This window comes from Mustela erminea, chromosome 18, assembly GCF_009829155.1.
Source record: "Mustela erminea isolate mMusErm1 chromosome 18, mMusErm1.Pri, whole genome shotgun sequence".
In the NCBI taxonomy this organism is placed as follows: domain Eukaryota; kingdom Metazoa; phylum Chordata; class Mammalia; order Carnivora; family Mustelidae; genus Mustela; species Mustela erminea.
The window spans coordinates 55,390,258-55,416,824 of record NC_045631.1 but is presented as its reverse complement, the minus strand read 5'-3'; the positions used below and the strand labels follow the sequence as shown (position 1 = coordinate 55,416,824).

The window sequence follows — 26,567 nt, the reverse complement described above, 5'->3', positions numbered from 1 at the left end:
AGTGATCGGGGGGACCTTTCTAAGGGAGTACATCCAAGGTGCAATCTAAAGAGTAAGAAGGAAGAAGCACTGTGAAGAGGTGGGCAGAGGACCCAAGGAGTGGGACAAGCAGGTGCTAAGGCCCTGGGGAAGGGTGGGCACAGTGGATAGAACATGGAGCACATTGTGGTGGGGGAGCAAGATAGAAATGCAGAACCCAGTAGTGGCTGGGCCACTCAGACCATGTAAGCCAAGCATGGAGAGGGGGTTTCGTCTGAAGGGCATGGGACCAAGGGTGTACTGGCCACTTCTGAGTTTTGTTGAAAAGCTCTCTTGCTGATGAGTGGAACAGAGGGAGGACAAAGCATAAGGGGACTGGGAGGAACAGGGATGGCACTACTACACTGAGAGGAGAGAGGATTGCTATGTCAGGAGGAAGAGAGGATATGGGCAGATGGAGATGCTAGAAGAAATAATAATGGGGAGGGGCATAGAGAGGAATCCCAGATGACAGGGTCTGGTTGCAATAACTCTGGGAATACTGTGGCCTTAGATCGGGATAAGATAGTGTGGAGGAGGAGCAGATCTGGGCCGAGAGTGTTTAGGGGGAAATTGATTGACCTGGTTGTTCTGATAAGTTTGAGGAGTTGGCATAACCCAGGCAAGACTCTGCACTGTGACTCACCTCCTTACCATTTCCAGAGTAAACCCACCCCAAACCCATCATGTCATGAGAACAAGCCACTCTGAGTTAGGACAGACATACCTCCCCACCTCCTGGCATGGACCATCCCCCAATTCTGCTCTTGGAAGAAGCCCCCGGTCACCATGTGAACCCAAAATGGACACCGGCAGCCATTTGTCAGACCATCCTCTTCTTACACAATGGTTCCTCTTGCCACTGGATGGAGAGGAGAAGCCCAGTCTCAGCTTCACATGTCCCCAACGTCCCATCAGCTCCTTCAGTCTCTGGACCCTCTTGTCCATTGGCAGTCTTCTGCCCTGAGAGTCACAGTAGGGTGGACATTCCAAACAAGAAGGAGTCAAAGTGAGGTGCACATGGGACTGGTGATGGCTGTTCCATGTCCGTGTCTTGAGAATAGGGAAACACACAGGAGGGAAGCACACCTGGGGAATTAGTACCCTGGTTCAGAACCCAGAACCCAAATGGAACCTTTGAAAGCATCAGAGTTCACAGTGTCAACTTGTGTGGTCAGAGGAGAGCCAGGGTCTCACGGGGACTGTGGGTGCTTGGAGCTGCAGGCTGGGGGGTCCTAATACCACTGTGGTCACCACTGATGCCTGAGAAGATGGGCTGCTGGGGGTTCCACCCCGGACATGGTCCATCCTGACCAGAAGGAAGTGACACGTCACAGGGTGGCGGACATTCCACTGAGCAGGAAATGCCCCCGTGTTGCTCCATTTCTGGGCGAGTGTGGACAGTGAGAGGCGCAGATGTTGGCTGCGGAAGGGGACGGCAATCCCAGTCCAGTCCTGGACCAGGAGCTGTCTTGTCATCGGGATTGAGTGGATCCAGGGCACCAGGTCCAGGACTCTGCCTCAGCTCGTGCTGCTTCTGTCCCACAGCTTCCTGAACCCCAACCAGCTTGAGCCAGCGTGGAAGAAGATTGTGAGACCAAACACAGGCAGGACGAGGAAGCAAAGAGACCCCAGAAAGCAGAAGTGGGCCCTGCAGAGAGGACCCTCTGTGAGAGACTTGAAATTGTCCCCCATCACAAGCCTGGCATTTCTGTGAGTGACGTCTGTGCTGCAGACATGACCCCAGGGGACGGGAGGCTGTGGCTACCAGCAGTGCTGCTCCTTCTGCAGGTCCCAGGTGAGCAGGGCTGAGCTGGGCAGGGAAGTCTGCCCTGGGTGGGAGGGAGGGAGACAGGGGGATGGGGGTGGGAGGCAGGGGAGGGGAGGAGGACATGGGAGGGAGGAGGGAGAGCAGAGAAGGTTCTCGGATCGGCCAGCAGTGCCTTAGCAACGACCAGGAGGATTCAGTGCATAAAGCAGGTGAGTCATGTCCAGTATAGTGGACAGAACAGCCCTGAGTGGAGGGGCTCCTGTGACCACTGCAGTGTCATAGTCAGAAACAAGGTCTAAGTGCATCACACACACACACACACACACACACACACACACACACCAAGACACACCAAGGAAACCTTGGTCCACTCTAAGGAGGAAGGTACATCTGCTTTCTAATCTCAGGAAGGCCTGTCTCCTGCCAAGGCCTCCTCCAGACCCCTAGGTCCCTTCAGGGAATCAATGGTCACCTTGACCACAGATCCCCTTGACCCAGGCCCATCTGGTGAGGGGTCACACGTGGCTGTGTTTTCCAGGTTGTTGGTCTCTGCGTGGCCCCACCTCTGTGATGGGCACCGTGGGGGGATCCCTGAGCGTGCAGTGTCAGTACGAGGAGAAATTCAAAGAGAATGTCAAGTACTGGTGCAAGACCCCATGTATAGGGGATATTATGAAGACTGAAGAGGCAGACAAAGAAGTGAGGAGTGGCCGTGTGTCCATCAGGGACCAACCTGCAAACCTCACCTTCACAGTGACCTTGGAGAACCTCACAGAAAGTGATACAGGAACATACCGGTGTGGGATCGATACATCATTGCTCCCAGAATATTTGCTCGACCTCACCTTCCGAGTTGCGCTGTCTGTGACCCCAGGTGAGCTGTGCACACCCCTCCCCCTACACCAGCATTAGGGCTGCCTGAGACTGGGGCTGATCACCCCGACCCTGTCAGGAAAGTGGTGGGACGTGGGATAGAAGAGCGGGGTGAGGATGGGTTGGGTGATGCAGGACACTGGGGGTGTGCCTGTGTGTGTGTGTGTGTGTGTGTGTGTGTGTGTGCATATGTCGTGCATTTGGTCTGTGTTTATGTCTGCGTGTTTAAGTGTGTGTGCAGGTGTTGTCTGCACACTCACACAAGCACATGCACACCTCTAGCTGACCTAAGCGTCTCAGTGTGCCCCGCCCTGTCACACTCTCATGCCTAAAGCTCTCCCAGGATGGGCAGTGGGAATGGCCCTGAGTCTGGGGACAGCTGTCTGCCTTCCTGTCCTGACAAGGGTCCTGTCCATGCTGAAAGTGTCCTGAGCCTCTTTTTGGACGTCTCTCTGTCCTCCCAATGGGGAACGGGACCCTAGGGCTTTGGCTTCTCTCCCTTACTGGCTGCCCAGGACCCCGGGGCTCTAATAGGACATCACTGTGTCTTGGATGGCTCCTGAGCACCAGCCTCACAGCTGTGATCCTGAGGGCCTGCAGCAGTCTCGACAGGGGCCCAAGAAGGAGCCCCAGACTTTAATGTGGGGGTTCTGTTTCATGATCCTCACTCCAGACATCAGCCCTCCCTGAGGACTGGGCCCCCATCCCCAGATCTGGATCAATCTCTACAGAGGAAAGCTCAGCCCATCCTTTGCCAGGAGAAACCAGGGGCAAAGTGGCTGAGCCCAGAGCCCTGAGCTCCTTCCACACACTGTCCCTTGCCCTGCTGGGAGGATGCTCTGCCTCTGAAATTGCCCATCTGGGCAGGGTGCACCTGCAGAGGGGGCCGGGGAGGCCACAGTTCCAGGCAGGCCTGGGTGTGGCTGTGAGCGGATGTGGAGCCTGGACACCTGTCCAGATGTCCTGAGTGACCAGGACTATGTGAGTCGGAACCACACAGCTGCCAGAGAGTGGGAGAGCCCGGGGGAGGACAGCAGGCCTGACATGTGCTTCTCCCTCACCCAGCACCGCAGCCCCCAACTTCAAAAGGGCCCCCAGTACCCTTGATGTGGTTTTGGAATGTGGGTAAGGTTTGGTGGGGTGGAGTCCAGAGCTTACAACCAAGAAAGAATCCTTGAGACATCTTTGGTGCAAAATGGTGGTTTCATTAAAGCTCAGGGACAGGACCCCAGGGCAGAAAGAGCTGCTGCCCTGGCTTGTGAGGAATGGCTGATTGTATACTTGGAAGTTTGGGGAGGTAAGGAAAAGGGGAGGTTTCAGAAGGTTTTTCATGTGTTAAAGAAGACTCCCAGGATACCAGAGGCCTTGCCATTGTCAGTGTTAGGGTTCTTTTTCCCTCTAGGAAGGCATTACCATGAAGACAGCTGGGAAGTTCCTGGAGGAGTGTCACCTGTCCCACCCAGGATTATGGGGGGTGGGGTTGTGGGGTGTCAGCTTTGGCCTGTCCTCAGCCTGCCTTCTCCTCCCTCATCAACCCCAGGTCTTCACTGGACCCTGCTAGACCCCACACAGAAGACCACGACCTCGCAGGAGTCCCCCAGTTCCAGACAACATCCTGGGTAAGGGGCTAGCTGCGGGAGACCTTTGTCAGCTGGGTGATTTCTGGGGAACATGGAGGGCTGAGGTGTGTGGGTGTGACTGTCATGGCCTCGGTTCCACACTTATGTACCAATTCCCCACCTCACTGTGGAAGTCCTACCATGCGCCAGGCCCTCTTCTAGGGATATAGCCCTGGCCACCGAGACACAGTCCGGCTCTGACAAAAGTTGGGAAATTCACACAGTGAAGAAGTCAACACATTCATCAATAGAGGACATGCCAGCTCATGATGAGTGCTTGGGGAACTAGGACAGATGGGTTGGGGAGAGCATGGTGTGGGGAGTGATGGAAGGCGGGACCGTTCTTCAATGCACAATGATCAGGGAGTCCTGGCCAGTGAGTCCTGGCCAGACATTCCCCTGGAGACCTGTAGGATTGGGGGAGCCCGCACTCAGGTATCTGCAGAAATTGGGCTCCAGGGACAAGGAAGACAAGTGCCAATGTTGTGCAAAGGGGTCCTTCAGCTCCTGGCCCAGGCCAGGTGTTCTGGGGAGCCCCTGCAGTCTCTCCCCTGCTCTCCACCCCACAGGCCCTCACCTAGGAGTCATCCTATTGAAGACCAGGCTTCTAAGGGAGAGGAGAGGTGAGTGGGGTCATTCGTTCCCTCCATCATTAACCACTGAATCTCAAGGGTAAGGTTTGGAGGCACCACACAGGTGCCAGACGGACCCTAGGACTAAAGCAAACACTTCCAGTCCCTCATGGGAACTACTGTTTATGGGAGAGGAGACATTAGACAAGTAACCTAGTGCTGATTTCTAGTCCACAGATAGGATAAGCCCCAATGGGGAGGACTTAGTTAGAACCCTTTTCCTAGGTTTTATCTAAGGTCCCTCCTGCTCCCTGCGATCTCCCTTATGTCACTCCAATAGCCAGGCCCTCTCCATGTTCAAAGTCCTGTCTCAAGGGCAATTGTTAGCCTGAGGGTCACGGGAGTATCTGTTATGTAGGGCTGTCTTGCCCATGGACCCACCTGGGCCTGATCTCTGTGTGGACTATTGTAGCCTCAGGACATGGGCACAAGGACAGAAGAAAAGTGGAAGGTACCAGGGTATCTCCCTGAGGACGTGGCTCACTTCCTGTCACTGTCCCCCACAGGTCCCTGCTCAGCAGCATCTACTTCCAGCTCCTGGTCTTCCTGGAGGTGCCCCTGGTCCTAAGTATGCTCAGTGCTGTCCTCTGAGGGAACAGGCCTCAGAAGGGATCTGGGGTGGGGAGGTGGCATCAGCCCAATAACTAAAGTCAGTAACACCAATTGCCCCTTGACGACCCACCAGGAACACAACTCATCTGATGGATGGGAATGGCCTTCTGACCAACACATCCAGCCACCGTCCTTATTTCATTCTGAATACTCTGTAAACTCTTTTGTAACTTCCTTGCAATCTTTCATAGACAAAAAGAATGTTCTCAATAAATGCATACTCCTTACAGCCCAAATACTCTTCAACCCTTGGGTGCCCACCTCACAGCTTAAGTAATAAACATCATTAATATTTCTGAAGTCCCAAGCTGCCCTCTGAGGAAACCAAATATAATCTTACATTCATGTTCTTGTTTTCTTCATGGGTTTGCCATATATATGCATATATATTTTCAATCTATATACTTGTATTTTTTAGCAGTCCCCAAGTTTACTTTAAAAAAAATATTTTATTTATTTGGCAGACAGACACAGTGAAAGAGGGAACATAAGCAGGGGGAGTGGGAGAGAGAGAAGCAGGCTTCTTGCTGAGCAGGGAGCCCGATGTGGGGCTCGAACCCAGGACCCTGGGATCATGACCTGAGCTGAAGGCAGACACTTAAAACTGAGCCACCCAGGTGTCCCTCCCAAGTTTACTTTTATTTTTATTTTTTCCAGCTTTGTTTAGATATAACTGACACATAACATTATATGAGCTGAAGGTGTAGGTCATGTTGATTTGATGCATATATATTGCGAACTGATTACTACTGGGGGGTTAGCTAACATCGCCATCACGCCACATCACTCCCATTTCTTTTTCGTGGTGAGAACATCTAATATGTATTCTCTTAGCAGCTTTCAAGTATATAACAGAATATTATTAGCTGTTGTCTTTATGCTATATGTTAGGTCTCTAGAATGTATTTGTCTTGTAATCGGAAGTTTGTATTTTTTGACCAATCCAGTTAAAACATGAGCAGAGAAGGGTGCCTGGGTGGCTTAGTTGGTTAAGCCTCCAATTCTTGATTTCGGCTCATGAGCTCAAGCCTCATGTCAGGCTCTTCGTCAAGTTCCACACTGAGCTCGTGGAATCTGCTTAAGGTTCTCTCCCTCTCTCTCTTCCCCTCCACTCAGACACTCTCTCTCTCTCTCTCTCTTTCTTAATCTCTTAAAAAAATCAGCAGAGGAACTAAATAGTTTCCAAAGAAGACATATAAATGGCCAACAGATACATAAAAAAGTGCTCAACCTCCCTCATCATCACGGAAAGGCAAATAAAACCATGATGAGACATCACCTCACACCTGTCAGGATGGCTATCACCAAAATGACAAGAGAGAGCAAGCATTGGCAGGAATGTGGAGGAATGGAAACCCCAGTGCACTATTAGGGGAACTCTAACCTGGTTAAAGGAGTTGGTGAGTAGGTGCTCAGTAAGCATTTGCAAGTAGAAGAGCAGGGCACAAACCTGTACCCCAATAATAACTCTTGAGCCGGCATGGCTGCATGGGGACACCAGCAGGGATGCCCTGCCCCATCTGTGCAAGACAAAGTGGACTCCAACCCCTCTGCATATCCCACACTGCCATGAGCCCTTCGGCGCTGAGCTTGCCCCTTGACTACCTTTGGCCACACAAGGATGGTGCAATTGGGGCAAACTTTCCCAAAGGATGGACATGAAGGAGAAAGTTTACATCTCAGGGTCAGGGAAAGGAAAAATTGAGATTCAAACAGCTTTATGCTTTAAAAACCCATCGGCCCTGTTCCTGAGTTCTGCTCCCAGCTCACTGTCATTCTACCCTCTCCCCCTTCCTTCAGACCAACTCTCCACAAAACACACGGACCTGATTAATAGTGCCACCCATCACAGTCTGTGTTTATGAAAACTTCCCACATATTTTTTATTTTTTTTTTTAAGATTTACTTATTTATGAGAGAGAGAGCAGAAGGAGAGGGAGAGAGAGAATCCTCAAGCAAACTCCCCACCGAGTGCTGAACCCAACATGGGGCCCGATCTCAGGACGTTGAGATTGTGACATGAGTCAAAACGAAGAGTCAGCCATCTCACTGACTGAGCCACTCAGGGACCCCTGACATATATATATATATATATATATATATATATATATATATATAATTTTTTTAATGAGACCAATCACATTATAGAAATTGTTATTTTGTTGTTGTTGCTGATTTTGAGTTGTATGAGCTCTTTATATATTTGGGATATTAATGCCTTATCTGATACATGATTTGCAAATATTTCCTCCCATTCTGTAGGTTTTTTATTTTATTAATTATTTCTATTGCTGTACACAAGTTTTTAATTTGATGCCATTGTACTAATTAAATTTTGTGTTCATTGCTTACAATTTTGGTGTCACACCTAAAAATTATTGCCAAGACCAATGTCAAGGAGCTTTTCCACTATTTTCTCCTATAAGGGTCACAGTTTTGGGTCTTACACTTAAGTCTTAATCCACTTTAAGTTAATATTTGTGAGGTGCGCAGTTTCATTCTTCTGCAAATGGTTCTCCACTTTTCTGATCACCATTTCTTGAAGGAACTACACTTTCCCTCATGGGCTATTCTCGGCTTCTTCGTCAAGTATTAATTGGCTTTATGTGTGGGAGTTTATTTGTAGGCTTTCAATTCTGGTCTATAGGTTTATGGTTTTTTAAAAATTGTATTTATTTAAGTCATCTCCACACCCAACATGGGGCTTGAACTCACAATCCCAAGATCAAGAGTCACATACTCTCGCAAATGAGCCAGCCAGGCACCCCCAATTCTGATCTATATGTTTTTAATGCCAGTACCATACTGTTTTGACTCCTACTTGTAGTATGATTTGCGTCACTACAGGACTGAGCCCTCCTCCTCCTCTCAGCCTTTTGAATGTTCCCCCCAAAAAAGACCTCCAGAAGACCTCCTTCCTCTGCAGCCTGGCCTGGACACCAGGCCAGACACTCATCTGCTTCCCCAAACTGTTCTTCAAGAATTTTAGCTACTGGGTTATAAATCAGGATGCTAATTAAATTATCATGTTAGGGGTAGAATTTTCCTTATTACTAATGAGGAAACCCAGTCCATCGCCTTCTTGCTCTCCTGGCTTCCTGTCCTGGGCTTGCTTTATGTGACTCTTCATCCAGCATGTGAAGTTATGCCCCGGGCACTGACACCGATGTAGAGTGCTAGCCCTATCCCAGGACTGTGATCTCAGAGCTTCCCATACATTTTCTCACTTCATTCCCATAACAACTCTTCTGTTACTCCATCACAGCCCAGTTTGCAGATACACAAACTGAGGCTCAGAAAAGTTCAGTAATTGTCCATAGTCACACAGCTTGTGAGTGGTGCTCAGAATGAGAGCCCAGGTGTGTCTGACCCTCCAGCCGACACTTTTATGCCCTTGGTTATAACACCTGAACAAATGCATCTCCAGGTAAGCCAAGCTTGCTCACGTGTTCCCTGCTGCTGGGACCCACTGTTGTGTTAGAGAAACATTTCTGGAGAGTTGACACCCAAACTATTGTACCCCTTGGACCCAAAGCCTGGTAGACCAGATGCCCCCTGCTCTAGCCCTGCTGCAGACCCATATCCTGCCCCTCCCCACTTCACACAGCCCAGTTTCCTCTTTCTTATGTAGTGGCGACTTCTGTGCCCTGTGCCCCATCCCTTTCAAGAAATGACATTCAATTTGCTGAATAATTAAAAGCAGGAAATACTCTACAAAAGGAAGTGAGTGGGTCAGAAACTCAAAGGGCCAGAAACTCAGAGTGCAATCTTGGGCCCAGGCAGAGCTGCGAGAGTCCAGCTGGGATCCAAGTGTGCTCTCCCACTGTCCACAGAGGGGCGAGGAGTCTGGGAGGTGAAGCCATGAGGCTGTGGCTAGTTCTTCTCTTGCTCAACTTCCCAGGTGAGTGTGGAGGGGTTCTGGGGACTTAGTACCCCTGTGGCAGGGCAGAGGACCAAGAGCTAGTCCAGGCAGCAGGGGATATGATTTCTGGGGAAATGAAATGTGGTTTTTAAAATTTATTATTTATTATAAATTAATATAATTTATTTTTTATAATATAATGTATATATATTTTATAATATAAATTATTTATAATTTATTAAGCAAAAAAAATGGGTTCTTACTCTGTGTCAGGCATTCACCAGGCCCTGAGGACTTGAAGGGAAAAAAGAAACAGGATTAGTCATTAGAAAGGGGACCCCAGACAGCTCAGAGGGTAAGACTTGCAGATAAAGAACAAACAATGGCAGGAATTGATGGAGGAGTGCTCAGAGGCCCGAGCAGGAGCTGCAGAAACCCATATAGGCACCATCCATCTGATGAACCTTGAAGAAAGGAATCAACCCTTTAAACAGAGAAGGCAGAAGAACATTCCATGGAGAGAGGACTGCTTGACGAAGACACGGAGCCTTGAGAAAAGATGGTACATTCATGCACAAAGGGTCTCAGTGTGCAGGAGGCCTTGGGGTGACTGGTAGGTTATGAGGTTAAAAAAGCACAAGACAAGATTAAGAAGGCTCTTGGACACCATGGCCAGGAACTGAGACTTTCAAAGAGAAAATTGCTCAGGAACCCAGATGGGAGATAGGAGGGGGTCATGTATCTTCTCTATGGAAAGCCACTGCATACACTGAGAGAGCATTAAGGTCAGCCCAAAAGTTTGCACAATGTATGTTGTACATGTGGGTCACACACAGTCTTGTCTATGAGCCAGGAGACAGACCTTCTAGCAAAACAAACGGGTCCACAGGGATTCCCCACAAAGGACATAGCCAGGGAGTTAAGAGGCTGGAGTTCCAGTTCTGACAGCAGCACATGGCACAGGCAAGCCCCCTCCTTGTTCTAAGACCTGGATTTCTGGTATGAATGGAAGGTCTCTGATGCTCTTTCTAGCTGTAATGTCGGGAGACTCTGCTATTCAGATCAGATATAAATAGACAAGGACTGTGGTCATTCTCAAATTATCAAGGCCATTTCTGATTTTATTGTGACAGAGGCCTTGTGATGTTACCTGTAGATAGGTGGGGAGGGCAGTGGCTTCTCTGTGACCACTATGGTCCTTGGGCAGGACTCCAAACAGCCCAGAATTTCCAAGGAACAACAGTTCAGAATGTCTGCCTCTCCTCCTGGACTCTAACTTTGCATCTGAGCTCAAAGAACCTCATCTGCTCCTTCTCTTAATCTCAACACCCAGCTCACCCAGAGGCCAAGGGAAAGGGTGAGCTGCTTGAGCTCCCACACACAAGGCACTCATACAATGGACTCAGATGCACGGACCCACAGGCATTCATGTCCCCCATTCACATCTGTGTGCTCACACACTCCTACAGAGTTTGACACAAACTCACGTGTGCACACACACACTCACACACTCACCCACAATGTCCCTTACATGCCCAGACCCACACAAAGAGTCTTCTCCCCCAGATGAAGGCTGAGACTCACAGTGGCTACTCTGTGGCTTTGGCTGCAGAAACAAGACAGGGTGTCCTTCCTCCTCCAACTCTGCCATTTCACAATGGAAGGGGGTGAAGTAGTCAGTGATGCAAGGAAAGCGACCCCACTAACTGACAGCCTTCAGGTTTCTTCTGTGAAATGAAAAGGAGAGAAAGTGGATGGAGGGAAGTTGGAAAGACCCGACTTCCCATAAGACGCTCTTGTTGGCTCTGGTACCCAGTCCCACAGCAGCCCTGAGGGGAAGGCAGGCCACTGGCATTGATGGGTGCTCAGGGAATGTTTGCAAGTGGGGGAACAGGAGCACTGACCTGTACCCCAGAAATTACTCTTTGGCGCTTGAGATGGCATGGCTGCTTGGGGATACCAGCAGGGACGCCCTGCTCCATCAGTGCAAAGCAAGTTATATTCAAACCCCTTTGTACATCCCACACCCCATGAGCCCCTATGCTCTGAGCGCTTCCCTTGGCTGCCTTGCTATCAACCCAGACAGGGACCTATCAACTCAGACAGGAAATTGTCAAACCAGACAGGGATTTATCAACCCAGACAGGAAGCTATCGACCCAGACCAGGAGCTCAACTGTTCTCTTGACTTTGACACAAGACTATTCACGCAAGGATGTGCACAGGGGGCAGACTTTCCCGAAGGACTGACATGAAGGAGAGAGGTTACATCTCAGAGTCAGGGAAAGGAAAAATTGAGATTCAGACAGCCTTATGCTTTTAAAACCCATCAGCCCAAGTTCTGCTCCCAGCTGACTGCTGTCCTAACATCTCCCCCTTCCTTCAGACCAACTCTCCACAAAACACATGGACCTGATCAATAGTTCCACCCATCACAGTATGCATTTATGGAAACTTTGCATGTATTTCTTTCTAAAACAAGCCTAATCACATTATGAATGCTTAATTGAAAGATTAAATTAGCAAAGTTGGGATTGATGAAACTTCTGTTTCAAAGCAGCAACATCTCTAATTCTGTTTATGATTGTTGAAAATACCATGTACACTGACCCTCAGCTTCGGATGGTAGCTGTGCCATTGCTCTTGTTGTCTTAAGAAAGAAAACCACCTTTTCTGCCAACTCTTGTATTTCATTTTAATTGACATTGATTACTGTTTCTTAGCAATCTTTTTCCTAATGGGGTCCTTTTGATTATTAAAATTTTTTCTTCGTCATTTTTTTTTATCAGTTGATGATATTGTGAACATTTACACATAATAGAAATGTATGATTTAGAAAGGGAAATTTCCTCCCAAGTCCCAGGTTCAGCACTGACCACTGTCAAGAGTTTCGAACACTCATTGACCTATTTTTTTCTATGCACGGGCCACAGAAGAACCACAGAAATGGAATCTAAACACTCTGTTAGGCAACTTTTTAAAAACTTAATACTGATGTATCAGGGATGTCTTTCCTGTTATCATTTGTGATCTGTCTTCTTTTAACCATGATGTGCGAGGACGGTAATTCATTAGCCCAATCTCCCAGTAATGGTGTTTGAATTTGTTTCCAGACTCTACTGTGTTTTATGTTAGCACTGCAATTATCAGCCTTATATTTCAGTGCCCCCTGGTGTGGAAATTATAGTTCATGCCAGAATCAGAATGTCAACTCAAAATGTCCAAAATCAAATCGAAATGTCCAAGAGCATGACAACAAGCTCTTTTGCAAAAATGATCATAAACTTGATTGGTACCTTCCAGGATCCAGATACCATACAAGACACGGGGACTGGTGACGGGGAAGAGGGAGAGTGCACACCCAAAGTCTCTTCCCTTCAGGACAGAGCATCCTAGTAAAGGAGACAGAGAGAGACTGGTAGTGATCACAAAACACCAGTGTGGCGCTCAGGTTCCTGTGAGGTCATGGAGCGATGGAAGGAAGCAGTTCTCGTTGGGAAAGGAATTAAGGTGATCAGTAGGCAGGCTGGGTTCAGAGAAGGGTTTCCAGGTGGAAGGAAGGGTGGGAGCAGTGACATAGCTCTTGGGAGGGCCTACCAGGGTCAGAGGAAAAGAAAAGTGGGGGGTGGGGGTTATAGGGTCCGGTGGAAGGCAAGGGGGAGCAGGAAATGGTGCTGGACAGAGAACTTGGATTTAGAAGAAAAAAAAAGTTGGAAGTCCAACAAAAGCATTTTAAATCATTCTGAGGCAGTGGGGAGCAGCTGCAGAAGAGATCCTGAAACCCTGCTCATGGCAAGTGCTGCTGAGGACAAGGTGGGGACAATTTTAGCATGAAACTCCAACAGTGATATGCAGAGAATAGTGGAGAAGGGAGTGTAACAGGAACTGGAGAAGCTTCTCTGGGTGCTAGGGCCATGATCCAGGCACCAGATGGGCTCTTGACCTGGTGAAAGGCTCTCACTGAGGGGGCAACCCCCAACAGAAGATCTGCATTTTGACCAAGACCCAAGTCTTACAACAACCTGCAAAGTTTGAAAGTAGCGAAACGATTTTGCAAATTGAGAAGCAAGACCCAGGGAGGTGAAGTAGCTTACCCAAGACTTCCCGAGTAGCGTGTTGTAGATGTGACTTTCTCTGTCCAAATTCACTCTTTCTGCTATGTCATGCTGGCATCATGAACCATGATGGCGGGGGGAGAAAGAAATCATGTTAAGAAGCATTTTGGAGGTAGAGTCGACTAAAGGGCTCACCAATCAGTTGTAGAGGAAGAAGAGGAGGACAGGATCAATGGAGATGTCAAGTTCTCTGTCAGGTGCACTAGGAACGCTGTTGGTTTGAAGAGAGTAGAGTTAGTTCTGCTCATGGAATACTGAGTTTATTTCCAATGGCTGCTGTAACAAATGACCACAAACCACAAACTGGCTTGAAATGATGAAATTTATTATCTTACAGTTCTGAACGTCTGAAGTCCAAAATGGACTTCCTGGATAAAATCCTGCTGTGGGCAAGATTGTATTCCCTCTGGAGGTTCTGGGAAAGAAACCGTGTTCTCACCTCGTTCAGATTCCGGAGGTTGCCCACATTCCTTGGCTCAGGATACCTTTATCTATCTTCAAAGCCAGCAGCGTAGCATCTTCCAATCTCCCTCTGACTCTGACACTAACTCATTTTCATCTTATACGAACCCTTCTGATGACTTTAATTTTTTATTTTTTATAAACATACGTAGACCCAACTATATAATCCAGGATAATTACCCCTCCTCACATGTTCTTGGGATTATGACATCAACATCTTTGGGAGACATGATTCTACTGAGCACAAATGCAAACCTCAAGTGACCTTAAAAGAAGAAGGTACAGGATATGAGGAGGTGCACCTTCCTGGTGCAACAGACCTGACTCCTGCGGTCCCCAGAAGACAACCCCTCACCCCTCTGGGATGATCCTGAGGCTCTCGGGCTAAGACAGTCAGGAGAGGCTTCTATTGTGTTTCTCTGCTTCTCCCTGCTTTTTCAATTCCATGCAATCAAAGCACAAGAGGTCATTGCCAAGGACAAAGAGTGTCTGTCCAGTCACATATACTCAGCTTGACTGGAGTCAATCCCCAGAGCAGCATGATACCCTTCCAACTCTTGCTTGCCCCGAACCCATCCCACTCCCCACAGACCTTTGCTAGTGCACTATATGAGCTCTCCAAGGGAGAGAGGAAATACTGAAACAGACCAAGTTCAAGGAGGATTTAGTCCTGGGACTACTGACTTTGGGGTAGAGATGTACAGTGTGTATCTGGAAACAGTAGGCTGGAGCTAGAAAGAATGTGAATTTGGGGAATTATCAGCATGTTGGCAATAACCAAAATCATAGGAAGGGAGAATCATAGGAAGGGAGAATTCCTCCATGGGGGTGTAGTAAGATGGGACAAAATGAGGACTGGAGAGAGACACCCCCCCCCACCGGCTCCTCCCGCAGTGCTCTGGGACTGGTTCACACTGGCTGGCAAGAACCGACTTTTCTCAGCTGTGTGTCCAGTGACACGGCACTGACTGCCTGAGATCGACCCAGGGTGGGAATATTTACACTACAGAAATTGGAAAATGTTACAAATAGAGATTTTCTTCCCCGGAGGGTTAGTTGTTAAGTATTTACCAATATGCCCCTTTTGCACCAAGATTTAAAGAGGGAGGAAGAGAAATCAGTAGAAGCCTCAGAGATGAGCAGTCGGAGAAGGAGAGTGTGGAAGAGGACCAAGTTGTGAAGCCAAGAAAGACAGTGTCAGAAAGTCAGGAGTGTCACCACTGCAGGAAGGACCAGGAATGTGAGGACCGAACAGGCTGGACATTATCACCGCAGGAGCTGATGGGGAAGCTGGACAGAGGAGGTGGACCTGTGGGGGTCAGCTAGTGGGTAGCTGCAAAGGCCGGGACCCTGGCTCAGTCCCTGGATATCAATCTGGGGCCACCTGAGCCCTTGGGGCTCCCAGGCCAGACCTGGCTCCAGGAGGCAGGGGTTTTATCTTGGGATTCTGTTTTCCAGGCTGTTTCTCCATCAAAGGCCCGGAGTCCGTGAGGGGCCCGGAGGGGGGCTTGGTGAGTGTGCAGTGTCAATATACACCAGGATGGGAGAATTACAAGAAGTGGTGGTGTCGCGGAGCAGAGTGGGAGTCATGCCACAACCTCGTTGAAACCGATGGATCAGAGCAAGAAAAGAAGGTAGACCGTGTGTCCATCAGGGACAACCAGAGTCACCTCTTGTTCACAGTGACCATGGAAGAGGTCAGGCAAAGTGATACAGACACTTACTGGTGTGGGATTAGCAGATCTGGACCTGACCTTGGGGCATCTATCAAAGTGACCATTGACCCAGGTAAGAACTTTCTCATCTACACAGTGAGACCCTCTTGCCTAGGACAGAAAGAATGAGGGTTTCTGCTTCCCCCTCCCCAAGGGCAGAAGGGAAATGGCTGAGTAGCTGGGAACAGTGTCCCCATCACAGTCCCTGAGGTTATCTGAGGTATCTAGATGATGCACGCAGGGCTGGCAGGTCTAGGGGGAGAGGTGGGAACATGGACCCCAGCATCACTGCCCACAGTCCAGCCCAGCTGTCCTGGGGACCCACAACCCTGGCAGCCCCCCAGTCTCTCATCAGATGTGAGGGTGGACCTTGGATGCCCTGGGTCCCAGGGCATGGCTCCAGGAAGTGGTCACTGGTACTCACACTCCTGACCCATCACTACACAGAGAGAGGCAGAGGGGATGCTTGGGGAAGCCCAGAGGGTCCCAGCACTGAACCCCAGGAACTTGCCCAACCCAGAGTAGCTCTGGGCATGTGACAGTGCCTCTCCTTTCTGGGCCCCCAGCCACCCTGCCCTCTACTTTCTCTGGCTGCATAAGAGTGAGCAAGGAGTTAGAGGGACCCAAGAAGGGGCTCAGGTAACAGAGGATGCTGTAAGCAGAAAGGAAGGATTTGACCATTATGCCAAGATCAGGGACCCCTCTGGCTGTCCTGGGGTCTCCGCAGGCCTAGGACTCAACTAAAAAATAGCTCATTGACAGTCAGTGCCAAGCTGGTCTCAGGAATCCATGACCAAGTAGTCGACCATAAATTGTCTTCATAGTTTCTCATACAGATGTTTAATTCATCATAGCCATTGCTCTCGATAGAACCAGAATGTGCCCTCTTATTCACCAGCCCTCCAGAGTCCTCCTCCTCCTCCTCACCATGCCAGTAACTGGCTGCCCCATTTCCAGAACCACGTGTCCTTGAGCTCAGCTCAGGCACTGCTCTAGGACCAATGATGTTGGAGGAGGACCCCGTCTGGCCCCGGCCCCCGTCTGGCTAAAGTCCTACCTAGAGGGGGAAGTGGAAAGAAGTGAAAAAATGGATCTCTCGCCCCAGAAGCACATACAGCACAGGCTCCTGTTTCCTTTTTATTTCTACCTGAGTCGATGGAAAGTGACTGAGTGGTGGTTCAGAAAACTCGGGCAGAGGGCACCTGGCTGGCTCAGTCTGTTAAGTGTCTGCCTCTTGGTTTGGGCTCAGGCTAAGATCTCAGGGAGGTGAGACTGAGCCCCGTGTCGGGCTTTGTGCTCAGCGTGGAATCTGCTTGAGATTCTCTCCCTCTCTCTCTGCCTCTCCACTCCCCTCTAAAATATATAAACAAAATCTTAAAAAAGAAAGAAAGAAAGAAGGGAAGGAAGGAAGAAAGAAAGAAAAAAAAGAAAACTCAGTAGGAAGGGAGAAGCCTGGGGGCTGTATCTGGCTTCCTAGTCGAGGGGCAGGGTGGCTCCCACGGGGCCCAGCAGGGAGCCACCCATGAGCCCCAGTCATTGTCCCCATAACCTGTGGCCAACTCTGCCTGTGTCTAGTGGACATGGTTCTGAGCACCTGGGCGAGCCCAAGATCCAGGACAACTACCAGCAGACGTACAGAGGTGACATCCGACTCCTACATCAGGTGAGTGGCTGCCATCCTGCCCCTGCCCCTACATGGGGCCTCTCCTACTCTGCTTCTGCACCCTCATGGGCCACCAGAGCAGTCACAGCCAGAGTGAAGGCCCAAAGCCGCTACCCCTCCCAACAACTTGCTCCCACCCATGTTGCCCCTACTCCCCATCCCCCCATTCCAACTTCCCAAGAAAGTCACTCTGCAGAATCTTTCTTTTTCTTTTTTTTAAAGATTTTATTTATTTATTTATTTGACAGAGAGAGAGAGAGATCACCAGTAGGCAGAGCGGCAGGCAGAGTGGGTGGGGGGAAGCAGGCTCCCTGCTGAGCAGAGACCCCCCCGATGCGGGGCTCGATCCCAGGACACTGAGATCACGACCTGAGCCAAAGACAGAGGCTTTAACCCACTGAGCTACTCAGGCGCCCCCAGAACCTTTCTTTATGTTCAGTTGTCAACAACAACAAAGTCCTGATGACCTAGAGCATGCCAAGGGGAGATAAAAAAGTCCCCACCATGTGAGGCGCCGGGTGCCACGGAGCGGGAGTGTGGCTCAGCCACCTGGAGCTGGCATTTTCAGGAGCAGCAAAGGCACAGAGCCTGTCGTGGGCCACCCCAGGGTGCTGAGACTCACTTCAGGAAAGGGGAGACTCAGGAGGCGTGATTAGAAATAAAGGTGGGCCCAGAGCCAAGCAAAACCGACAATGTGAGGTTCCTTCTGAGGAGCACTCATGGTTGAGCCACTGAGCCAAAGCCATGGCGATCTTTGACCTGGGGCTTCCGGGTCCAGAGTCTCAGGCTTTGCAGGGCTGGCCAATGCTCCCTCCAGTCAGGGTGCAGGGAGTGACAGGACCTGGGCACCTAGGACTCTGACAGCTCTGTCCTCTCTTGCAGGAACCACTACATTCTCCTGGTTTTCCTGAAGGCGCTGGTCTTGCTCATGTTGGTCGGTGCTGTCCTTTGGTTGAAGGGGTCTCAGCAGAGACTGTCCGTCTATAGGAACTTGTCCTCTGATCTCGTCGGAGACACAGCCCCTTAGACAGACGGACGAGCAGAACCTTCCACTCCTGGACCCCATTTCCAGAGGAGACCCAGGCTGTGGCAGAAATGTCTCTGGGTCCTCGGGAAGCAGTGACTGATGCTGGGGGTGCTGAGGGGCTGTCCAGTCACCCTCCTGGCTCTGCACAGCTCAGGGACACAATTCAGGACCCTCTTTAAAAAAGAAAAAAAAAGGCTTTATTTATTTATTTGATAGACAGAGATAACAAGTAGGCAGAGAGGCAGGCAGAGAGAGGGGGAGGGAAGCAGGCTCCCCGCTGAGCAGAGAACCAAATGCGGGGCTCGATCCCAGAACCCTGAGACCATGACCTGAGCTGAAGACAGAGGCTTAACCCACTGAGCCACCCAGGTGCCCCAACTCAGGACCCTCTTGAGGGTCCATGGCTTCTTGGATTTGTTCCCCCTCCTTCAGGTTGCAAATGCCCCATGCTACCCAACATGGGGCCAGGGCTCATGGTCAGAGCTATTCAGGTGGAACCCAAGCCACATCCTCTTTTCTAAGAAGTTGGGGGCACAAAGCCAATGACCGAAGCACAGAGAGAAGCAGTAGGGGTGCAGACAGACAGAGAGATGGAGCCCTGCCCACGCCCTGGTCTCCTTCATTCCTGAGACCAGCTCAGCACTCTCTGTGTCTGAGCTTCTGATACACAAGGGTTTTTTAATAAGCCAGTCAAGTTGGGCCTCAGAAACTCCTTCAAGGTTGGAGAGGCCAGTCAGGAAAACTCTGAGGGAAACGATATGGTCTCTCCAGCATGATGATATTTTAATAATCTTAATAATTAATTTGTTTAAATAACCTTAATCATTAAAAGTGTCATGATAAATGACTTTTTTTTGGTTTGTCCATTTGGATGGACTCGGTCACTTTACCTTATGGGCCGTGGATCCTCCCACCAAAGGGACTGTCACATCATGTAAGAAGGAACACCCCCCATTTGAGATGTGTCCACCCACAAGCAAACGCACACAAACACATCCATTTGGAATGTTTCCCTTTGTTTTGCCCTGCAGCTTTATTGAGCTATACGTGACAAATAAAATTGTATATACTTAAGGTGTAAATGTGCTTTTTTAAAAGGGGCACAAAGTGATGATTTATATATGTTATATATTTAACATATATAAACCCCTTGAAATAAACACTACAACCTAGTTCATTAACACACCCATCATTTTACATATTTATCTCTCTCTCTCTCTCTCTCTCTTTTTTTTTTTTTTTTGATGTGAGATGAACACTTCAGATCTACCTTGTTAGCAAATTTCAGGCATACAACACAGTATTACTAACCATAGTTATCAGGCTGTATGCACTATGCTAAACCTAGAACCTAGCTTATAACTGAAAGTTTGTGCCCTCTGAGCAACAGCACCCCATTTTCTCCTGTGCCCCAGCCCTTGGTTCTATGTGGAATGTTTCCCTCAGAACACCTGGGAGGACGTGTCCACCCTGTCCTTTGTCCCCATAGGTAGGCCTTGGTTCTGAGCCTCAGGCAGCCATGGGAAGGTGGCTCACCCGGGGAAAAAGGAGACAGGAATCCCTGTCCTTAGCATGGTAGCGGGAACATCCCCTCCCCACCGGGAAGCAAGAGTCCCCTCTCTTTGCCCTTCAGCCAACGAGAAACTTTCTCCCACTTTCACTGCTCCCAGAGAGGATAAACTTTGAGCCAGACTAATAGCCTTTGAATCACCCTACTTGGGGACCAAGGTCCATAGTCCACCAGCTCCAAAGGTCCCTCTCTGCAGATACATCCTTGGATCCAGCCTTTCCAAGATGCAAACAGACTCAGGTGACAAGCAGTCCTTGGGGAGCAAAGCCAAAGCCCAGCAGCTTCACCAGCTGGCCCAAACGGGTGCAAGGCCCCTGGTAATCGCTGCCTTGGTCCCTGCTCTACCCACAGGGTCTTCCTGTTGATATTGAACAACCCCTATGTCTTTGGAGAATCTGCGGTTGGGCTTTTACTCTCAGGACATCATCAAAGAGAATGCACTGGAGCAGGCTTTGGGGGTCTGTCCTGAAAACCACCCCCATCACACATGTATGCGTGCACACACACACACACACACACACACACACACACACACACTTCTGGAAACTGCCCCTTGGGTTCCCATGAAAATGGTGAAGCAAAGCTTGCCTCGTACATTCGCTGTCCAAGGTAGGGAGAAAGACAGAAATTGTAAGTTAGCCACTGGGGCAGGATAGAATTTTCCAGCAAATGAGTTCCCACTAGGAGCCTGGTGCCCAAGCTCCTGTGCTTGCAAACAGCTCTGGATGGGGCAGCTCCTCACCTTCTCACATGGGCACACACGATAACCAGGAGTTAGTAGAGGCAGAGAAGGGGAGAGAGCAAGAGTCGACTGCAGAAGAAAGCATAACTTCTCCTTCCCCACGGGTTCCTCCTTGTGAGCCCTTCCTTCCTTTTTTTTTTTTTTTTAATGGAGCTTCCCCCATTACCCCACTTCTGAGAAGCTTTGCAACCACAGAGGAAGTTTATCAAGAGCAGGGAGAAGCTGGTCAGTGTCAAGAGAATCAACGGCAGCCCCATCCGGAAAGGACGCCCCAGTGGAAAGGGCCCCTACCACTACCTGGGACATGGAGTTAGTTCTTCTTCATGCTAGCTATGTCCTGAATGGTGTTTTCTTAATAAATGAGGTTAAAGGAAGTTTCTAGCACCTTCCGCCTACCCTCTGAAGCATTTCCCCCTACAGCTCACTGGTCTGCCTTGTTCCACATGCTCAGGCTTTCTAGATCCCCATGGCTGGTCTGCTTATGTCCCCCCTCCCCCCCGCTCTGTACCTGGGCTGTCGGGGAGTCAAGTATCCACCAGAATCAGGGTCCAGGTACAGCCCTGGCAGCTCTCCTGGCCTCCCCTCAAACCCATGTTGTGAAGGCTACCAGGGAAGAGGTCTGGTCTGGGCTCTTTCTGGGTGCCACTGTCTCATTCTCCCACCAGAAGGGCACCGTCTGCTGCCCTGCATCATCTCCAACCCAGCTCCTAATTTTCTGATCACCTTACTTCAAACTTAGCCCTCTTGTCTACCTCCTGCCAATCCCAAAATATTTCCTGAATCACCCTTAAGTCTCTGCAGTCCCATGATTGGAGCCAACTCAGCATGGCCAGGACAGGAGGCATGCTGAAGGTGGAGGCCAGCCTCAATCCCCAAGAGATGGGACCACTGTCCAGTGGGGAGCTGGGAGGATGATTTTTTGGGGAATTAGGGCCAAGGCTGTTGTTCCCCTTGAAAGCATGGGTTTGGGGCCAGGTCAAATCCTTACGGCTCCCTTAATCATCCACCCATGAATTCCTTCAACAAATGTAACTGAAGTGCCTGTGAAGTCTAGGCACTGGTTCCAGAGCACATGGACTAGTGTATGAATGAGGGGAGCCCCTTGCTGTCGCCTTCTACACATTTAGATAGAAATGCAAGGGCCTGTTCTCTCATCAGCTGCTCTCCTTTTAACACTGAAGAGAAAGGTTGCAGCTGAGCAGGAAAATCATGGTTTCTCCTGTGGCAGTCAGCATGGAACATGATTTAGAAAACACATCTTGGGATTAAAACAATAATGAGATCCCACTACGCACCTACTGGAATGGCCAAAATCCAAGGGTGGGGGGTGGGAGTAACTGGGTGATGGACATTAAGGAAGGCACATGATGTAGTGAGCCCTGGGTAGCATAGAAGACTGATGAATCACTGACCTCTAACTCTGAAACCAATAATGCTTATATGTCAATTAGTTGATTTTAAACTTTTAAAAAGTTAAAAAGAACAAAAAAAAAAAGGACGGCCAAAATCCCAAACACCGAAAACACTAAATGCTGACACGGATGTGGAGCATCAGGAACTCTCATTCACAGCTGATGGGAATGCAAAATGGGTACAGACACTTTTAAGTTAGTTTGGAAGTTTCTCACAAAAGTCAATATACTCTAACCTTGTGACCCAGCAATCCTTGAGATGGGCTCCAATCAACTGAAAAATTATGTCCATACGAAAGCCTGCACACAAATGTTTATAGCAGCAGCTTTATTCACAATTGCCAAAAGTTGGAAACCACCAAGACGTCTTTCAGTAGGTGAATGAACACATAAACTGTGGTCCATCCAGACAGTGGAATATTATTCAACCCTACAAATAAATGAGCTATCAGGACACCAAAAGACATGGAGAAAACACAAAGTTCTACTATTAAATGAAAGAAGTCGATCTGAAAGGGCTATATACTGCACGATCCCCAACTATATGACATTCTGGACAAGGCAAAACTATGGAGACAGTAAAGAGATCAGTGGTTGCCAGGGGTTGGAAGGAGAGAAGGAGGAAGAGAGGAAGCACCAGGATTTTTAGGGCAGTGTAACTGCTCTGAAGGATACCGTAATCACGGACACACCTTTGTCTAAACTCACAGAATGTAGAAAACCAAGAGTAAATTCTAATGTAAACTGTGTTCTTGGGGCGCCTGGATGGTTCAGTTGGTTAAGTAAACTGCCTTCTGCTCAGGTAATGATCCCAGGGTCCTGGAATGGAGCCCCGCATCCGGCTCTCTGCTCAGCGGGAAGCCTGCTTCTCCCTCTCCTTCTGCCACCCCCCACCCCCTGCTTATGCGCTCCTGCTCTCTCTCTGTCAAATATAAAAATAAAATCTTAAAACGAAACAAAACTATGTTCTAGTGTGGTAATGACATGCCATGCCAATGCTGGCTCGTCAGTCATGTGTAACAAACGTCCCATTCTGGAGCAAGGGGTTGATGGTTGGGAGGCTGGGCTAGGGCAGGGCACATGGGAACTCCGTATTTCTGCTCAACTTTGCTGTGAATGTAAGGCTGGTCTGAAAAATAAAGCCCACTAGAGAAAACAAAAATGAAAAGACTAGTGAGAAGATGAAGACCTTGCATGGGATACTGAAAACTTTGGGGGAAATGTAAGTCCCCAATTCTAAAGCAACTATAGAGGCAGCCCCACCTTCTTCGGGCTGACCCTGAGCCTCCTCTGGGGTAGAACGTAGCCTCACTTGCTCTGGGGCTCTTGGGTCTCCCTCCTCCCATGGGGAGCTTTGAGGGGTGACACAGATCACACCTGATTCCCAAAGCTTCTGCCACTGGAGGCTTCAGCACATCATCTGGGATGCCAGAAAAATTATCTCCTGGGGTACCTGGGCAGTTCACTCAGCTGAGCATCCAGCTCTTAATACCAGCCCAGATCCTGATCTCGGGGTTGTGAGATCAAGTCCCACCTCAGGCTCCATGCTGAGCATGGAGCCTGCTTGGGATTCTCTCTCTCCCTCTCCCTCTGCCCCTCCCCCACTCGCTTGCACACCCATGCTCGCTCTCTCTCTCTCTCTCTCTCTCTCTCTCTCTTTCTAAAAAAGAAAAAAGAAAAATCACCCCCTTCGTCAGCCAGTCATCCTCTACTCCCACACACAGTGTCTGCGATCCACAGAAATTCTCATAACAAGGAAATGAGAAGCTGGGAGAGGCTGCATTTACAGTGAACCAGAAGCTTACTAATAGGCTTTAAAGAGTTACCAAGAAATGTCAACCGAGAGAAGAGAGAGGAAGGTATCTTTAGCTCAGGCACAGCAAAGAACAGACATCTGAAGACAAAGAAGAAGTTGTGAGGGAAACTTTTTATATAGTGATGGTTCACATTATGGCCTTTGAAATTGGACAGACCTGAGTTCACGTCCCAGCTCTGCAGCTTCCTTGCCTGCCATCTGGGACCATTTGCTCTCACTAACCATCTATTTCCTTACCTGTAAAATGGGGATGACTGCCGGATTCAAGAAGACTCTGCTAGTCCAACGTTCACTCAGAGCCCTCGGTCCATTCTCAGAAGTGCTTGGTGAAGGGACACCTGGGTGGCTCAGTTCGTTAAGCATCTGACTTTGGCTTAGGTTGTGATCTCAGGGTCCTGGGATCAAGACCCACATCAGGCTCCCTGTTCAGCGGGGAGTCTGCTTCTCCCTCTGCCTTTGCCTGCTGCTCCCCCTGCTTGTGAACTCTCTTTCCGTCAAATAAATAAATAAAATCTTGAAGAAGGAAGAGGAGGGGGAGAGAGAGGAGAAAGAAGAGGTGCTTGGTGAAGTCGGGGAGAACACAGGACCACACAGCCTCTTTAAAAGCTCTTCCCTGGCATAGGAGAGAGGTTTCCCTGGCTTCTCATAGATGACACAATTTAACACTAAACTACCTGAAGCCAGACCAGAAAAGACCTGGAAAGGGGCTCAGAAAGGAGTTCATCTAGACTGGCAGGTAAAACAGAAAGTACATTTAAAAAAAAAATTCCTTCTGTGCTAAGTTAGTCCCCAAGACAAAGTTGAATTCATGGGAATGAGCTACACCTTTTACACCTTAGTTTCATGAAAAGCCACTTCCTTTTTAAGAGGGAATTAATGGTTTGGAAGATTCAGGAGACAGCTGGGTGGGGACAAAGCCAAGGTCAAACACAAGTTTCTAGATCCCACAGGTGGAAGTGCTCTGTGGTGGCAGCCCAAGGTGAGCCCTTGAGTTCACACGCAGAACTGGGAACTGAGAGTTTCATGTCATCTGCCTGTGCGTGTAGTGACAAGACTGGAAGAAAAAAGCTGGCCTCTGGGGAGGATTCAGGCTGCCCCACCATCAACCTGAGAAGTGGTTCCTGCTGACGGTAAAGCCCACCGAGCCACTGCTTGCCCTCCTCCTGGGGAGATGAACCTGGGCCCCTCACCCAGCCCCAGGCTCATTCCCTGGTCCTAGCCTCCATCCCAGCCAGAGTGTGGTGGGGTGGCCCAGGAGCCCCATGAGGTCACCGGTCCTCCCGGGTCCCATCTCCCGTCTGGTGCACTCAGACTCTCTCTTCATTAATTATCTCATTCCTCTGTTCTGCACATTTGTATGGCACTGCCAAGCAGGCACAAAGCACTGCAGGGGACACTGCAGGGGACCCCCGATGACGCAGACACCAAAGAAACCACCCCCACACCCATCACCTGGCGCGCCCATAAACAAGTCCTGTCTACACTAAGGGAAATGGCTCAGCACTAAAAAGGAGGAACCTATGAGATGCTCTAAAACGGAAGAATTATAAAACAACTGTGCTAAGTGAGAAAAGCCAGGCACAAAAGACAAAGTCTGCATGATTCCCTTCAAGTAAAATCCTAGAAGAGGCAAAGCGACAGCAGTGACAGAGACAGAAAGCAACCTGGTGGTTGCCTGGGGCCAGGGCAAAGGGGAACAGGGAGTGACCACTGCATGGCGTTTCCTTTGCGGCGATGAAACTGTTTTGGAGCGGGGTGCCTGGCTGGCTCACTCAGTTCAGCCTCTGACTCTTGGTTTTGACTTAGGTCAGATTTCAGGGTTGTGGGATCGAGCCCAGCGTCCGGCTCCATGCTCAGTGAGGAGTCTGCTCGAGATCCTTTCTGTCTGCTCAAGATCGTTTTTGTCTCCCTCTGCCCTTCTTCCTACTCATGGGTGATCTTTCTCTCTCTCTCTCTCTGAAATAAACAAATAAAATCTTTTTTTTTTTTTTAAAGGAGATTGTTTTGGAGCAAAATGGATGTGGTGGTTATACAACATTGTGAAAATACTAAATGCCACTATAAAGTGGTTCGTTTTCTGTAGTGTGAATTTCATCTAAAATTCATATTTTAGGTGAATTCCACATAAAATACCAAGGAGGAAAAATCTATAATCTTTTAAAGCAGTTCAGTAGTTGTCAGAGACTGGAGGAGGAGGTGTGGACTGAATGCAGAAGGGCACAAGTGAAATTCCCAGAATAATGGAGGATTTCCATATTATGAGTATGGTGGCTGTTCCACAGTTAGACCATTTACTAAAACTCGTCCAACTGTGTACTTACAAATGATGATTTTCACTGTGTTATAAATTTTACCTCAGTGAATTTTCTTTTTAAGTTCTCAAGTCTATAGCCTGGTAGGGAAGAAAAGTTATTAGAACATCTCACTCGGAGCCAGGAACACCCCTACCAAGGGTGACAACCAAAAAATTGTCTCCCAACATTGTCAAATGTTCCCTTGGGGCAAAATCCTCCTGGAAGAGAACCACTGGAGTAGGCACATAGTCGGTCTTCCATTCTGACTTCTGTGCCTCGTAGACTCCCTTGCATGGGTGTCCTCTGCTTGTCTCTATGCCTACATTCGGGGGGACCTGTCCAGATCAAAATGTCCCCTCCGGTCA

General features: G+C 49.1%; 2 protein-coding genes across 2 annotated transcripts; both read left to right on the top strand.

Moving 5' to 3' along the window:
- The first annotated feature begins 1,379 nt into the window (after nucleotides 1-1,379).
- On the top strand, nucleotides 1,380-5,758 carry LOC116577160 (CMRF-35-like molecule 4). Its single transcript, XM_032320005.1, has 5 exons — nucleotides 1,380-1,816; nucleotides 2,328-2,663; nucleotides 4,203-4,281; nucleotides 4,851-4,904; nucleotides 5,420-5,758. The coding sequence occupies exons 1-5, from the start codon at nucleotides 1,756-1,758 to the stop codon at nucleotides 5,502-5,504; spliced, it is 615 nt and encodes a 204-aa protein (XP_032175896.1). The 5' UTR covers nucleotides 1,380-1,755; the 3' UTR covers nucleotides 5,505-5,758.
- A 2,634-nt stretch (nucleotides 5,759-8,392) lies between these two features.
- CD300LB (CD300 molecule like family member b) lies at nucleotides 8,393-18,608 on the top strand. The gene is made up of 4 exons (XM_032322265.1): nucleotides 8,393-9,426; nucleotides 15,422-15,751; nucleotides 17,254-17,341; nucleotides 18,224-18,608. The coding sequence occupies exons 1-4, from the start codon at nucleotides 9,387-9,389 to the stop codon at nucleotides 18,366-18,368; spliced, it is 603 nt and encodes a 200-aa protein (XP_032178156.1). The 5' UTR covers nucleotides 8,393-9,386; the 3' UTR covers nucleotides 18,369-18,608.
- The last annotated feature ends 7,959 nt before the right edge of the window (nucleotides 18,609-26,567 follow it).

Coding starts and splice junctions, on each gene's coding strand:
- LOC116577160 (XM_032320005.1), top strand. CDS start 1,756: ATGACCCCAGGGGACGGGAGGCTGTGGCTACCAGCAGTGCTGCTCCTT. Junction 2,664..4,202: donor TGCGCTGTCTGTGACCCCAG/GTGAGCTGTGCA, acceptor CATCAACCCCAG/GTCTTCACTGGACCCTGCTA. Junction 4,905..5,419: donor GCTTCTAAGGGAGAGGAGAG/GTGAGTGGGGTC, acceptor TGTCCCCCACAG/GTCCCTGCTCAGCAGCATCT.
- CD300LB (XM_032322265.1), top strand. CDS start 9,387: ATGAGGCTGTGGCTAGTTCTTCTCTTGCTCAACTTCCCAG. Junction 9,427..15,421: donor TCTCTTGCTCAACTTCCCAG/GTGAGTGTGGAG, acceptor TCTGTTTTCCAG/GCTGTTTCTCCATCAAAGGC. Junction 15,752..17,253: donor CAAAGTGACCATTGACCCAG/GTAAGAACTTTC, acceptor GCCTGTGTCTAG/TGGACATGGTTCTGAGCACC.